Raw genomic sequence first — 17,092 nt, 5'->3', positions numbered from 1 at the left:
GTTAATAAAGACAAATACTTTGTAACATAATACAAAGGTAACATTTAGAAGCATTTGCTACCTAGGAAGGAAAAGAAGTTGTTAAATTTTGTTTATTTCAGGGGCGCCTGGGTGGTTCAGTCCATTGAGCTTCCGACTTCAGCTCAGGTCATGATCTCACAGTTTGTGGGTTCGCGCCCCACGTTGGGCTGTGTGCTGACAGCTCAGAGCTTGGAGCCTGCTTCAGATTCGGGGTCTCCCTCTTTCTCCCCCTCCCCTGCTTGTATTCTGTCTGTCTCTCTCTCTCTCTCAAAAATAAATAAACATTAAAAAATTTTTTTAAATTCTATTTCAGATTATTGTATCAATTCACTATTAATACAATAATCTATGCATTTAGGAAATTTGGCCCTTGATTTCTGGAACTTATGAGAAATTTACTAGAAATAGTCAAGGAATTTACAGTTCACTTTGAGTGCTAGCTCTACCTCCCTCTTGCTCATATAACAATGACCTTTTTGGTGAAAAAATTTTATAATCATTCAGTTAAAAAATTCTCCAAAATTGTTTACTGTCACCTTAAATACATAAGTGTAGGATTAAATTAAAAATAGAATCCCCCCCCTTCACATTTCACTGTGTTCTAGAATAAATTTATAAACTTAGTAAATAAATTGGAAACATTTAGCCTCTTACCTCATTCTTATTCCAGTAAGTTGCAGAAGGAAAGTTGTCTTATAGGCCTTAATATTGTTCCTTTAATAAAGACAAAGCACAGGAGACAGTGGAATGACAGCAAGTTTCTTCCTTGCTTAGTAATCCTAATGCTGCTTAATTTCTGATAATGTGCTAAATAAGCCTTCAGCACAGTTGATATCAAAGTTCAGAATGATTGGATGGTGTTTCAGTTGCTCATACAACCTAGTGGATTTTCACTGGTTGAAACCTAAGGAGGGACACGTAATACATGTGTTTAGATAAGGCCCTTGCATAAAGTACAAAGTTTTATGATGGATTTATTGCTTTATGAAATGTAGCATTAAAATGGAAGCATATATTATGTAGTGATAAGTGGTTTCACCCACTTTTATCAACAGTAATTTATACTGATCTTTAGGTTATAAGTTAACCATGTGTTTGTGTTAAGTATAGGATATTATTAACACAAGGGAAGAATTCTTAAATTTCCAAAGACAGATTTTGACTTTTCCTTGTATTTTTTCCTGAAGAATATGCACTATCACTAAGATATGTTTATTGTTTTTAAAACAAATATTGTTTAAAATTGTTTTAAAAACTCATTGAAGCATAATTTCAGTTTCATTATGAACAAATTATACTTCCAAAATATTTATCCTTAAATAAGAAGATGAACATCTCTTATACGAAGACAGGTATATAAGGGTGTCTCATATAGTTGATAATAAAGGAACATGGTGATAGAAAGAAATAATCTGAATTGGTTTTGGAAGACTGAGTATATAGCCATTAAAAATGCTGGCTTAGCTCTTAATGGTCGCCTGGTTCCCTCTGAATGAAAATCCAATCCATGCAGCCCACCAAGGACATTGGACAGTTCTAGGTTTTTGCTACAGTATTCTAGTGACAATGACCACCTTTAAGCACTAGTGTAGCATTCACTTGTTTTGTTTTGTTTCCAAGTTATCCTTCCAGATTTGGTTTGAACTAATGTTAAATCTATCTTTATTTTACAATCTAGGATAGTTAACCTCAAGTCTGTAGGTTACCAGGGTAGGTTTATTTTTGTTGAAAATTGTGTTTTTAAAACTCTCTGCCACAGTTTTTTAAGATTATTCAGAGACTCAGAGTACAAATCAAGAGAAAGTTCTTACTTTGTGGTACCAAATCCATGCACTTAAATTTTGATTTGTTTGGATTGTGAGGGTGTTGTCTTTGACGTCTGTATTCTTATCATAAATTTTGTTCAGTTTTTATCCCCGAGCTCCAGAATTGTCTTTAGCGTCTTTTCCTGTTTTCAAAAATACATGTAATACAGTGTTGTAAGATCTCAAGACGGAACTGAGTTGCAGAGCATAATGCTTATTAAAGTATATTTGGTTCATGATATTCTTATATTTCATAATGTAGGGAAGCAAGTCTTCTCTAAATACTAGTGAGATTTGCCCTATTATTGAGGCAGAGCTTCTTCTCTCCCTTTTTAAAACGTTTCATATTTCTGGGGAACCTGGGTGGCTTAGACTGTTAATCATCCAGCTTCGCTCAGGGCATGATCTCATGGCTCGTGAGTTTGAGCCCCGCGTCAGGCTCTGTGCTGACAGCTCGGTTTCTGTGTCTCCCTCTCTCTGCCCCTCCCCTGCACACACATTGTGTGTGTGTGTGTGTGTGTGTGTGTGTGTGTGTGTGTGTGTGTGTCTCTCAAAAATAAAACACTAAAAAATAAATAAAATAAAATGTTTCATATTTCTTTTGAATACATTGAAAAAATTATTCTTTGGTCCAGATTCATATGCATGTGTTATGAGGGAAAATATTGGTTTATTTTTTTAAAAGTGTGTAGTTTTACTTATGACAGCTTTTTTGAAATTAGATTTTAAAAACTGACTACTACTGGATTATTTTCATTAGTGTAGATGACATTGTGTGGTTTTTTTCATTTTTAATAAGTATTAGGGAAACTAAAAGAAAAACAAAATCAAACTTTCCTCCTCACTGAAGCAAGAGGCTTATGAGTTTTTTAAAAAAGTATATTTGCAAATAAAGTGTATATAAAATGCTTCTTACACTGAAAAGTTAGATTATGTGAGCGAATTACTAATCTTTATAAGAAAATATAACAATTAAAACTATAATTTTAGACTAGAGATAGTTGACTAAACTTGGGGGGGACTTTACAGTTGTTTTAATAACTTGTCTGCTCCAAAATGGGAATCTTTATTGTTTGGTATTTTTAGTTATAGTTCTAAAACCTCATTGAATTATCTATTTAGGGATATAAAAAAAGAACTTGTCGGTCACATTAGAGGTGAATTTGGTCTCCTAAAATGGATATGCATCATCTATAATTGTAAGGTTCATATGGCTTCTTTCTGACAGCTGTTCCCAGTGTTCACGGAAACTGAAGCTCAGAAAAATAATATGATGTATTCCTATCAGTATCTAATAATTCATGGGTAGAATCCGGTCTTTGGACTTGGTGTGTGTTCTGTCAGCACACTAATCTCCTGGGACTGCCCTGTTCCCTCACTTCATCTCCAGTTGAGGGTTTCATTACACATGGGTAATAAGACTCTTTGTTGCCTTTGCTTAGCAAGGCAAGACAATAGAAGTGTGAATTCACAGGTACAGTGGTTGTCTTTGTAGATGAGTTAGAGAAGCTGAAGGGAGAAGTAAAAACAGAATCGAACTATGATTTAGGAGACAGTTTTAAGGCCTGGCATTACCGGTGTTACTTAGTTTAAAGGCTCATGACTTAAGGAACCCCGAGGCAGGGAACAGGGTTTATCTGTCAGGAGCTACTAAATATGTTTTTCTGTGAATCCAATTAGATAGTGCTTTAGGGTCGCCTGGGTGGCTCAGTCGGTTGAGCATCCAACTTTGGCTCAGGTCATAGTCAGGGTTCGGGAGTTCGAGTCCCGCGTCACGCTCTGTGCTGACAGCTTAGAGCTTGGAGCCTGTTTTGGATTCTGTGTCTCCTTCTCTCTCTGCCCCTCCCCCACTCACACTCTGTGTGTGTGTGTGTGTGTGTGTGTGTGTGTGTGTGTCAAAAATAAACTTTTAAAAAAAGTGCGTGTAAACTGCTTTGAAAAGTACAATGTGTGGTATATACATAAATGCTTTTATTTTAATATTAATCCTAATACGCTGTACCGTATTTCCTACGTTGATATGGAACTTGAACCATTTGCTTTTAGTTTTGTGTTATTTTTTAACCTATTTATTTCTAACAATTTTGAAACGGTTTTACTGTTTCATTTTACCATTTACCTAAAATTAGTCTAATAACATTGTAAAAGTAAGGAGTCAAAATGACACTCATGTTTAGAATCATTCTTTTTTATGACAATTTCAGAATTGGTATGAGCATCATGTCTACTATAATTGGGTACGTGTAAATGTACTTTGCTAGTATCTCTTTAGAAAAATAACATTAGGTTATTTAGGTTTTCTTTAGCAAAATAACATTAGGTTATTTAGGTTTTCTTTTATAGTATGTTCATATTTTCTTAACTGTTAAAATGTTCTGTGCAAACTATATAAAAAAGTAATATGTAACTAAATATTGTCATATAACTAGGTATTGCACAAAGTTTTTATGGTCTCTTATCACAAAAGTTTATCTTTACTGTTAAAGTCCATCGAAAATGTATGACTAGAAGAAATATGGACTTGTGCCCGTTTTAACATTCTTGTTATTTGTAACTTCTTTAAAATAGATGCTGATAACATTATACTTTTTCAGTCTATCCTTCCTAGCATACCAACTTAGGTATTTGAAATTTCAGTTTTTTGAGCCTATCTAAATAATTTGTAATACCCATTTGATTTTTACTTTCATAATTTTTTAATAATTTAAAATAATTTAATAATTTTTTCATACACATCTGTGAATTTTCAGACCCAAAGAGGTAGATGATTTGCCCTTGCATAGTCACGATTAATAAGAATCAGATCCAGATTAAGAATGTAAAGCTTTTCAGGGCATTGAGTTAAATTAAGGGGGATCGGTTCATTTGCTTCAGGACTTCTCAGGATCCTTAATATGTTAATTCACAGCATAACTTACAAAGAGGGACGCAGCATCAGAGTTGCCTAAATCTGTGTGATCACAGTGGACTATTTCGTGGTATGTCTGTGTTAACTTTAGGAGTTTTCCGTGTACCCCAAAGATGGTTTGGGAAATGCTGGCCTAAGTACATTTCCCAAACAGTATTCTGAAATCTCTCCTTATGTGGTCCAAGCCAGGGGAGGAATGGGTGAGGAATTTAAAACCTCATAACTTCAGGGCACCTGTGTGGCTCTGTGGTTAAGGTCCAAGTCTTGATTTTTGACTTCGGTCAGGATCTCACAGTTCATGCCTTTGAGTCCCGCGTTGGGCTCTGAGCTGACAGCCTGGAGCCTGGAGCCTGCTTCAGATTCTGTCTCTGTCTCTGTCTCTGTCTCTCTCCCTCCCCCACTTGTGCGCTCGCTCTCTTTCAAAAATAAATAAATGAACATTAAACAATTTTAAAGAATGTAAAGCTTTTCCCGTTCACTAGTCTCCATTTCCATTGACTCTCATGGGCCTGTAGTTAATTCTTAGTTACTAAGAATTAGTAACTAATGGAATGTGGTGGAAATGAGCATAATTCAAAAGTTAGCTTTTGTATGTGTGTCTTAATCTGTAGATATTAATACGGATTTGTATTTTGGTGATTGGTTAACATAATTACTCTCTAAATTTACCTGACTTCACAAAATCAGTTTGAATAATAACTAACACTTATATAATACTTGTTAGTATGTGCCAGACATTGTCCTAGGCATTTTATATATATAAGCTTAATTAATATCCTTAATAGCCATCTTGATGATATTATTATCTGCGTTTTAAAAACAGATACAGAAATGTTACGTGCTGTACCCAAGGTCACATTAGGTAATAAGTGGAAGAGCCAGGAATGGAACCAAAGCTGTCTAGTTCTAAGGTCCATGCTCTTAACCATTACATGTACTCTGACCCATGGAAAGCAACTAGAGGAAGTTGTAACGTCGATAAAGCTGTGATAATAAATTAAAAGTATGTTACTGCTGTGAGAAAATGTAGTATAAATTTTCCCGAGTTTAGTTTTCAAATAATTGATAACTGTGTGTCTTCCCAAAGATACGGTCAATTTCATTTGATGTGCACTTACTGGCTTTTTACTGCATATTAGGCTCTGTGCTGCGTTTTTTGTGCATCATCTTACTTCGTTTACATGGCATTCTGAGGGAGGTATCTCGGATCGTACAGCGTAAGTTCCATTAGTGCAGGAATCTTATCTGTCTTGTCAACTGCTATATTTCCAGTTCCTAGGACAGTCTCTAAGATACTGGAGGTTCTCAATAAATATTTTTGAATAAAATATTCTGTGGATAGGGGAAAATAACTATTCTTTGTTTTTCTTTTTTTCTTTTAGCTGTTTCTTATTTTTTAAATGTTCACTATTACCCTCTGTAGTTAATTGAACAGTTTGCCTTTTCCCACCTAAAACAGCCAAACCACAGAGCATGTTATTAAACTAGTGGAACAACATGGCAGCGATGTCTGGTGGACTCATCCCCCTGAGCAGCTTCTTCCTCAGGAAGTCTTATCGCAGGTAAATTTCTGTGTGTGTTTAACAGCCTTCGTGTGCATTGCATGACTTAATGAAAACACAAGGGATTCTTGAGCGTTAAAAAGTATTTATGTCATTGTGTAAAGTTGATGAGTTCATTTCACTATAAATCAGGAGCCAGTGCAGTTTGAGAGTAGATGTTTTTGCCTAGCCATAGAAGCTTGGTGTTTAATATAGCAGTGGAGTACGAGGGTTATTTGTTTACGTATTGAGGGCCAAGATTGATTTTTAGCGGGTTTAGTTGACTAAGCAGATGTAGGTGTTGACTATGAGAGAGCGGTGCCTAACTTGGTACATCAGGGTTTTGTAGGATCTGCATTGGAGTTGACTGATTCCATCACATATGAACAGAATCCAAGTTAGGAGATCATTTCAAGAAGTGAAAACACTTTATGTTAGTAAGTGTAGAATCAAGTGGCCACAATCACTTTCACATACAAATGAGGCAGTTGTACTAATTGCAAAATACTTAGAAATGTTTGAAATTTATTTTAAAATGTGAATTTAATGGTTGTAAGCATTTGATTCTCTTATTTTTTTTTAAGTTGATTTATTTTGAGAGAGAGTGGGGGAGGGGCAGAGAGAGTGGGAGAGAGAATTCCAAGTAGGCTCCTTGCTGTGTCCGCGTAAAGCCCAAAGCAGGGCTTAGTCTCATGAACCGTGAGATCGTGACCTGAGCCAAAATCAAGAGTTGGCTACTTAACTAACTGAGCCACTCTGGCTCCCCATCCTTTTATTTTCTTAAGACTTTTTCTTTTTGCTTTTTTATTGTGTATATCGCTATCTTTGCATAATTAAAATGTTTTTACGTTATCTTACTAGGTCGGTGGTCCTGATGCCTTGGAGTATGTGCCTGGTCAGGATATCTTGGACATCTGGTTCGATAGTGGAACTTCATGGTCTTGTGTTCTTCCAGGTAATTTTAAATAATATATTATATACCAGTCAAGCAGTTTTGAAAATACATAAAAGTTACTCAGAAGAAATCTATAATCTGGGAGTATTTTTTTTTATTTGGAAGAAAATCTCCTGCCATGATACGATTTTAGATCTGGAAGGGCTCTTGGAGATCATTTAATCCAATGATGTCTAAATTTGTTTGTTTTTCCAAATGAAATTTTATATAGACCCACAATACATAAGGTAGATAAAAATGGACATTTCTTCCTCCTCTCAACCAGCTCTTCTTGACGCACTTAGCAACCCAAGGCATTAGCTCTGTAACGTTTAGAAGTCATTGAAACGGTCTGACTCCCATCATTTTTCAGAAGAGGAAATGAGATTAGATTAGAGCCAAATTAGGTGATGGTTACATAGCTTAGTTAGTCTCAGACCAGAAATCAGGTACCCTGATCTCTGGTTCTTATTTTTCTTATACGACCTTGTCATTTCACAGCTCTTCCCCCCTCCACACAGGCAGCTGACTAATGTTACACTCACTCACAGGGCACACTGAGAAGGGAGAGACCTGGTGGGCAGTAGCAGGGAGAAGTAGGAGAAGGCACACATTGGAGGTTGTGTGTAGCTGCTTAAGAGGATATCCTTAAGCACACCAGGCGAACACCAGAGGGAAAACAAAGAGCAAAGCCCATCATCACCGTGAGGTTAAAGACAGGAACGAGGATGGATCAGATGCTTCTTCACATTGCTGCTAAGCGCCACCCTGGGCCCAAGAGATCTTGCTTTCTGGAGCGAGAGAATGTGGGAAAGTAACTTGTCTTTGCAGCTGGCCATTATTACGGGATTGAGAGGGATTGTCCCCAACTGTGACTTGAGGTATCCTTTTGGTACTGGGCCTCACTATTGATAGGACGTACATCTGATTCCTGGTAGGTAAATATGATCATTTGTCCCCTTCTAGTAGCCTAGGAAATTAATCCATGTAAATTCATGTTTCCTCTATATTACAGCTAAAATACAAATAGTAATTCATAATGACCATGTATAAATTACATTTTAATAAAATCTTTTACAGTTTTTAATAATTTTCAGAATTACTATTCGTAAGTTTCTCCCACCACACCTAAGAGAAAATACTGCAAGTTCGATTACTTTGTTTCCCTCAATTATACTGAAAATATAGGCAAGGACCACTACATAAGGTAGGTAGAAGTAATGTTATAAATAGGGAGAAGAGTTCCGTATCTCCTACCACATTGGGGCAGCATCGTGAATTTCAGCAAAAGTGTGCCATGTGCAAAATCGTTTATATGATATATTTCAAAGTTCATTAACTTTTTTGGCCTTGGTACGAATGGCTGCTTCGAGCGTTGTTGCAGTTTAATTTCAGAAGTGGTTTCACATTACTCCACACAGCAAGGTCGTGTTCTACTTAGAGACCTTGTGAAACTGCATGAAAGCTCGTTAAAACCCATCTGTGCTGCTGCCAGTGGTGCTGATAAAAGTATAGTCACGTTCCTTCTAGTTGATGATGTTTTTAACTCAATACTTGGGAAAGAAATAGTTTATTAAATGAAGTTAGTGGTAGAATTACACCTAAGCAGTAGGTGTCATATTTAGATAATTAATTCGAAGAAGGAGAACTGATTTGTCATTTAAACTTGTATGTTGCCTGCATAGAGGCCGCCAGAACTTGAATAAGCTACCTTCACAGATAAATGCACAAGACTAATTTTAGACTGTAATTTCTCCTTTTTCACTGAGCTGTCATATTCCTCCTCCTCTTCCTCTAAATCAGTCAAACATGGTGTGAGGTTAGTCAAAGAATTAGATTAATTGGCTTATATTTTATCCTATTTACCTCTGAGCTTTTATTCTTTTTTGATAAGAAAATTTTCAAAAGACAGGGAGAAAGAATGAAGTGGGAAAGAGCCAAGATATAGTGAATTCACGGTTTGAAAATCCATAAAACAAACTTTCCTTAAAAGAGAGAAAGAACAAGAGGGAGAAGTCTTTTTCCAGAAGGGTCTTTTACTTTCCATTCTCAAATGCTTACATTAACTCTAATAAATGATTCAACGCCTGCGTATTTCCCTCAGAGTACGTTACTGCAAACTAAAATCAACTTACTTTTGAGTTTAATTGAGCTACTTAGTCTTCATCAGTACCTGTTGATGTTTAACAAGATGAATTTGGTGATTATGGCATACATGACTGGTTTTACTTTTCGTTGACACGTTTTACAACAGTGAAAGATTTGGCTTAAGAATTTGAACACCAGGTCAGGTACCTCTTTGATTGTGAGTTCAAGGTCAATAGTACTTAAACTGAAGCTCGAACTCTTTCTGAAAGGGAATGGCGTTTTTAAGTGAATCATTTCTAAAACATTCTTTAAACATTTACCGAAGGCATTAATTTTTGCAGTGATTTAAAAATAATGTTTTCAGAAATTTTAAGTAAATTCTATTTTTTAGAACAGTTTTAGCAGAAATTACAGAGATCCCATACACTGTGCCTCCATTTCCCCATAACCTCCCCTGCCTTCAACTCACACTACGGTGGTGTATTTGTTACTATTGATGGACCTACATTGACAAATCATGATCACCCACAGTCCATAGTTAGGATTCACTCTTGGTGTTGTGCGTTCTGTGGGTTTTGGTAAATGTATAACAACATGTATCCACCATTGTAGTATCACACAGAACAGTTTTACTAAATTTTACTAAAATTTTACTAAAAATTTGCTCCACCTGTTCATCCCTTCTTCCCAGCTGACCCTGGCAACCACTGATCTTTGTACTCTCCATAGTTTTGCCTTTCCAGAATGTCATATAGTTGGAGTCACACAGTATGTAGCTTTTCGGATTGGCTTCTTTTACTTAACATGTATCCATGGTCCCTTAGTGTCTTTTCCTGGCTTGATAGCTCATTTCTTTGTAGTGCTAAGTAATGTCCCCTCGTCTGCATGTGCCGTAACTTATTTATCTTCACCTATCAAGGAATTAGTGTTTTAAAATACTTATTCTAGGGGCGCCTGGGTGGCTCAGTCGGTTGGGCGGCCGACTTCGGCTCAGGTCATGGTCTTGCGGTCCGTGAGTTCGAGCCCCGCGTCGGGCTCTGGGCTGACAGCTCAGAGCCTGGAGCCTGTTTCGGATTCTGTGTCTCCCTCTCTCTGACCCTCCCCATTCATGCTCTGTCTCTCTCTGTCTCAAAAATAAATAAAAGTTAAAAAAAAAATTAAAAAAAAAATACTTATTCTACTTCATTTGTTTGTTTTTTTTAACAAATAAAGAGAAATAAATAGAAAAAAGATCATTTTTTGAAAGAGAAACTATTATTTACAGTTTAGATTTACAAAGCCTTTTTTAAAGGATTACCCTATTAAGAACATAGATGATAGTTTACAAATAGCCTAATTTTTAAAATTAATAATTATATCCTAACATTTTTGACAAATTACTCTTGGCTTAAATTATTTTACGTTGGTTAAGCAGTAGTTGTGACAAATATGTTTTGTGCTAGTTCTGTAACTTGCCTTCTTAAATACAATATAATCTTGCTCAAACTTTATCAGTTCAGCTAAGTTAAACAAATTTAGTAATGAAATTATAGATTACTCAATTTTTTGGCTGATTTTGCTTTGAGAGTTTTTTTTAACGCTGTAATTAGTGTATTCTTTATTTACTACCATGCCTAAATCATAATCTTAGAGGTACTGAATAGTTTATGATTTTTATAATTTTCCTAAGAAAGAAAGTTACTGTAATAGAAATATTAGCCTTTTGCCACATGGTTGATTGTGACTTTTCCTGGAATATTACAACACCCAGGTTTATTTCTAGTTTTTTCTTTTACTAGAAGGTCTATTGAGGGAAGAAACAGAGGAAAGAAGATTAAAAAATAAGCAGAAAAAGTTGGCACCGTTGCTCCCTCTTGTGCACTGCTGTTGGAATGTAATCTGGCACAGGTGGACTGGAAAGGATTTTTGCATTATGCCTCAGAAGCTTTGGAGTGGTTTTCTGTCGTTTGGCCAAAAAGTTCTGTTTATGGGCATCTCTCCTGTCCAAGTGGTCAGATGTGGGGCTCCTGGGTGCCTCAGTTATTTAAGTGTCTGGCTCTTGGTTTCAGCTCAGGTCATGAGCTCACGCACTGCTCACTCACTGCAGTTTGTCAGTTCGAGCCCCGCATCGGGCTCTGTGCTGACAATGCTGAGCCTGCTTGGGATTCTCTCCCTCTCCCCCTCCCCTGCTCACACACCTGCACTCTCTCAAGTGATCAAATCTGGATGAAGAACTGTGTGTGAGGATATTCATTACAGTGTTCTTTCTTTGTTTCTTTGTTTCTTTCTTTCTTTGTTTCTTTCTTTTTTTACAATGCTATTTTAATAGTATGTGATTTGGCACAGTAATTCATTGTCTGTGTAGAAAAATTACTAAAGCAATATGGTATACATTCATACATCAGAATCATATGCAGCCATTAAGTAACGCTTTTGAAAAATAATTGAGGGTATGGGTATTATCTAAGGGCATGCTAAATTTGAAAAAGTACAGAATACAAAATAAAAGGATATAGGCAAATACCGTGATTTGCTAACAACTCATGGAAATGTGGAGCACAGACAAAAGACTGGGAAGAGATGCGCTGTAATGAAATGGTTATCTCTAGGTAGTGGGATCTAGGTGATTTTATTTTGTTTTAACTTCCCAGTATTTTACAGATTTCTTAAAGTGAGAATGTACATTTGCTAGGAAAAACAACCACTACTAAAAATAAACTTACTAAAATAGGGAATAGTCCCAATAATTCATCATACGTGGTTGTAGCTGTACAGTAATTCCAGAGTATTCCAGCACCTTAGTTTGACAGATCTTCATATTTCTTCCCGTTTAAGACTGAGCTTATCTTTGTTTCTAAAGTTCCTACAAGCTTTATTTTTTCATTTCTTGACCAGAGCTCTGCTACGCCCAAACACCCCACTACCCCGTCCATCTTTTTCCACTGGTTTCATACACCACCTTGAAAGGCTCTGGCTTGCAGAAGTTTTCTGGGGTTACACTTCCTTTTCTAGGATGGTATTTTGCTTCCTTCCCAGTTCCAGCAATTCAGTATCTATATGAGAATGGAAAAGGCATTGAGACTTGACCCCTGCTAAGTATGAGCTGTTTTGTTGTGCTGTGATTAGTAGGCTGATGTCCTCCTATTTGATTAGAGCGTTGCAACATATATTTCTAGGACAGAATCAGAGACCACGTATTTTTAAAATAGTTTAGGATAACGATGCTTTCACAAGTATTCTTGTATATAAAAATGATTTGAAAAAATACACCTTTCTTAATTTTCCATCAGGAAATGTCAGTGCCCTTTGTGATAAATCTTTGTAATAATTAACGTTTACTGATAATGTGCTGTGTACGCAGCATGTCCTATTGCTTCTTTAATCTCTCTTACAGCCTCGTAAGGTAAATACATTTGGGGTTGTCCTCATCTTAGTAAAGACCTGGGCACGTGGGAAGGTTAAGCTCTGACCCCACACCTGGCGCGTCCCACACACAGGACTGGGACTCCGGCAGACTCAGTGCCGCCCCCGTGCAGTCAGATTGCTGGTGTCCTGACGACTGTAAGTCTTTGGGCAGCAGCCAGCTTTTTAGACTTTTAGGGCAAAGGTTTTAGAGATTATTTAAACCCCTTGTCTGAGAGGTGTGTTAATCAAGGCTCAGAAGCAGTGTTTGCAGTAAGGTGACAGAACTTCCGTTTGATGCCCGGTTACTGTCAGTGATTGTTTCACCAGCCCCTGAGCAGGCGGCTTTCAGAGAGGAAGAGGATTTGGTGATTCTTTCTGCTCCTTCCTTCCTTCCTTCCTTCCTTCCTTCCTTCCTTCCTTCAGGAAAAGATTTCCACTAGCATTCTGTTATCAGTCATCTCCTTGATTACTGCCACATCCCCAAAGTGGTCAGCAGTAGGAGGTTAACATCTTGGGTGGAAGAGGATTTGTAAAAGTTTAGGGTTACAGGGGTGCCTGGGTGGCTCAGTAGGTTAAGCAGCCGACTTCAGCTCAGGTCATGATCTCACAGCTTGAAGGCTCGTGAGTTCAAGCCCCACGTCGGGGTCTGTGCCGACAGCTCGGAGCCTGGATTCTGTGTCTCCCTCTCTCTCTGCCCCTCCCCTGCTCACGCTCTGTCTCTGTCTCTTTCTCTCTCAAAAATAAACAAACATTAAAAAAAGATTAAAAAAAGAAGGTTAGGGCTACAAATGGCTACAAGTCAGTAGAGGGAGAAGAAAAGTAGGTTGTAGATGTAGCATTCTAGATGTTGAGGCTAAAACATTTTGTTCTCACTGCATATGCATTTGTCTTCTTACCCTCTTAGACTTTCCTAGCTGCGTAGACTAGGCTGAAGTGCAGTTTTGCCATGATAACAACCAGCACAATTATTTCTTATTTAACATAAAGTTCACCCCCTAACTGTCAGCTCCAAGAAGACAGATGCCAGACTTCTTTGCATTTTCTGCCCCAGGACCTAGTACAATGCCTGTCAGGTGATAAGTGCTCAGAAATGTTGAATGAATGGAACTGGCTTGATTTAATTATTTTAATTTTGTCTCCCACCTCCCCCCAGACCCGCATTGTCACATAAGGATTATAACCCTTGAATATATTGAATCCTCAATATTAGGGCATAAGGACCGATCTTCATTTCACAATTAGAAGGGGCTTTTAAAGTTGTGAGTTTAGATTTAAAATATGGGAATAATCTTTCCCAAAGACCTCATGTTCTTTTTTTTATTTTTTATTTTTTATTTTTTTATTAAAAAAAATTTTTTTTTAACATTTATTTGTTATTGAGAAACAGAGAGCAGAGCCTGAGCAGGGGAGGGGCAGAGAGAGGGAGATACAGAATCTGAAACAGGCTCCAGGCTCTGAGCTGTCAGCACAGAGCCCAGTGGGGGGCTTGAACCTACAAACTGCGAGATAATGACCTGAGCTGAAGTCTCAGCTCAACTGACCGAGCCACCAGGCTCCCCTCATATTCTTTTAAAAAAATAAAATAAAAAAAAAAAAAATAATAAAATAAAAAAAAAAAATAAATAAATAAATCACATTTTATTCTGAAAAGTCACAGAGCAGTGTAAGGAAGTACCATCTCCCCTTCATCTAGATCTTCCAAAGTTAGGGGCGCCTGGGTGGCGCAGTCGGTTAAGCCTCCGACTTCAGCCAGGTCACGATCTCGCGGTCCGTGAGTTCGAGCCCCGCGTCGGGCTCTGGGCTGATGGCTCGGAGCCTGGAGCCTGTTTCCGATTCTGTGTCTCCCTCTCTCTCTGCCCCTCCCCCGTTCATGCTCTGTCTCTCTCTGTCCCAAAAATAAATAAACATTGAAAAAAAAAAAAATAGATCTTCCAAAGTTAGCATTTTACTGTGTTTGCTTTATATATTTTTTCCCTATGGCTATGTATATACAGTTTTTTCTGTACCATTTAAGGGTAAGTTGCAGACTTGATGCTGTTTTATCCCTAAATTTTTCGGTGTATGTTTTCTAAAAACATGGACAGTCTCTTATATCACCAATGTGAGTATCAAACTCAGGAAATGACCCTGATTCCATCCTGTCACCATCGTGTCACCTATCTACAAACCTTATTCACATTTCACCCAGTGATGCCCTTTCTCGGGAAGGAGGGAAAATAAGTGTCCTAGGGTCTAAGACCATACGTGGCATGGGTGTCACGTCGCTTTAGTCTTACTTTGATCTTGTCTTTCATGCCCTTGATGTACATGCATGTACAGGTTATTTTGTCGATGGCCCCTCATTTTGAGTTTGTGTAATGCGTTCTCATGATGTGGTTTAGACTATGCGTTTTGGGCAGGAATATCACGGAAGAGACACTGTGTCCTTTTCCACATCGTAACAGAAGTCACACAGTGACTGACCAGTGATGTTGAACTTTGGTCCCTTGGAAGTGGTGTCTGCTTGTTTTCTCCATTACGGTGACTTCTTACCCCCATCTCGCCAGAGGGATTGTTAAGTTGGGAAGTGTCTTGTAGAGAGACACTTGACAACTATGGAAATACCCTGTGTTCTCACCAAATCTTCACCCTTGATGAGTCTTGACTGAAATGATTGTTACTTACAATGTTTGCAAATGGTCTTTTATCTTAGATTGTTAACTCCTGAATTAACTGGTTAACTGTTGAATGCAGAAGTAGCCCTGAAGCTTGCTTATGTATATGTCCTAACAAATTTGAGACTAAGTTGTTCATAGAGCATTTTTTCTTTTTTTTTCTTTTTTATTTAAAAAAAATTTTTTTTTAACATTTATTTATTATTGAGAGACAGACAGACACAGAGCGTGAGCAGGGTAGGGGTAGAGAGAGGGGGAGACAGAATCCTAAGTAGGCTCCAGGCTCCGAGCTGTCAGCACAGAGCACGATGCGGGGCTCAAACTCACAAACCACAAGATCATGACCTGAGCCGAAGTCATTGGCCCAACCAACTGAGCCACCCAGGGGCCCCACATTTTTTCTCCTTTTACTACATCTTCTTCTTCTTCTTTTTTTTTTTTTTCAACGTTTATTTTATTTTTGGGACAGAGAGAGACAGAGCATGAACGGGGGAGGGGCAGAGAGAGAGGGAGACACAGAATCGGAAACAGGCTCCAGGCTCTGAGCCATCAGCCCAGAGCCTGACGCGGGGCTCGAACTCCCGGACCGCGAGATCGTGACCTGGCTGAAGTCGGACGCTTAACCGACTGCGCCACCCAGGCGCCCCACTACATCTTCTTTTAAAAGACTTTATTTTTTTTAAAGAACCATTTTAGGTTTATAGCAAAATTAAGAAGAGGGGAGCCTGGGCGGCTCAGTCAGTTAAGTGTCCAACTTCAGCTCCGGTCATGATCTCACAGTCCGTGAGTTCAAGCCCTACACTGGGCTCTGTACTGACAGTGCAGAGCCCACTTTGGATCCTCTGCCTCCCTTTCTCTCTGCCCCTCCCCAGCGCATATTCTCTCTTTCTCTCTCTCTCTCTCTCTCTCTCTCTCTCTCTCTCTCTCTCTCTCTGTCTCTCTCAAAAATAATAAACACTCAAGGGCATCTGGGTGGCTCAGTTAGTTAAATGACCTACTCTTGGTTTTGGCTCAAGTATGATCTCACGCCTCGTGAGTTTAAGCCCCACGTTGGGATGTGTGCTGACAGTGTGGAGCCTGCTTGGGACTCTCTCTCCCTCTCTCCCTGTTCCTCCCCTGTTTGCATGCTCTCTCTCTCTGTCTCAAAATAAATATTTAAAAAATTAAGAAGAAGGTGTAGAGATTTTCCATATACCTCCTGCCCCCACAAATGCATAGCCTCTCTTATTATCAGTATCCTCCACCAGAGTGGGACATTTGTGACAGTAGATGAGCCTACAGCATCACATCATGACCACCCAAAGTCCGTAGTTTACGTTATGGTCCACTGTTGGTGTTGTACCTATTATAGGTTTGGACAAAGGTATAATGGACATGTATCCATCATTATAGTATCACACAGAGTATTTTCACTGCCCTAAAAGTCCTCTGTGCTCTGCCATTCATCCCTCCTACCCCAACCCCTCATCGCTCACCCCAACCCCTGCCTCACATGGCTTTTTAATAGTTGGTTCATCTTTGACTGGGTCATTGTCAAATTAGAAGTTTATAACTTGCCCTTTTTAAAAGATCCTTTTTTCTGATTTGTTTAATTTCTTGGTTAAATGTACTCCAGTGTCAGATGGTCTAGATTCAGAATCCCTCTCTACCGCTTACTGTCCCATAAATTTGGACAAGTTCTAAAACATCTCCGTGCTTCACCTTCCTCATCTGTGAAATGGGATGATGATAATACCTACCTTATAGAGTTACTGTGA

At 38.2% G+C, this 17,092-nt stretch overlaps 1 protein-coding gene across 1 annotated transcript in view; it reads left to right on the top strand.

Annotated features, from left to right (window-relative positions):
• IARS2 (isoleucyl-tRNA synthetase 2, mitochondrial) overlaps positions 1-17,092 on the top strand; it is a 65,961-nt gene that overhangs the window by 36,608 nt on the left and 12,261 nt on the right. The window contains exons 13-14 of the mRNA XM_045455726.1: positions 6,194-6,296; positions 7,137-7,230. Coding sequence (XP_045311682.1) covers positions 6,194-6,296; positions 7,137-7,230 — 197 coding nt within the window. The remainder of the gene's footprint in view (positions 1-6,193; positions 6,297-7,136; positions 7,231-17,092) is intronic.

This window comes from Leopardus geoffroyi, chromosome C3, assembly GCF_018350155.1.
Source record: "Leopardus geoffroyi isolate Oge1 chromosome C3, O.geoffroyi_Oge1_pat1.0, whole genome shotgun sequence".
Taxonomy (NCBI): Eukaryota; Metazoa; Chordata; class Mammalia; order Carnivora; family Felidae; genus Leopardus; species Leopardus geoffroyi.
The sequence above is the reverse complement of the archived record's forward strand: the minus strand, read 5'-3'. Positions and strand labels throughout refer to the sequence as shown.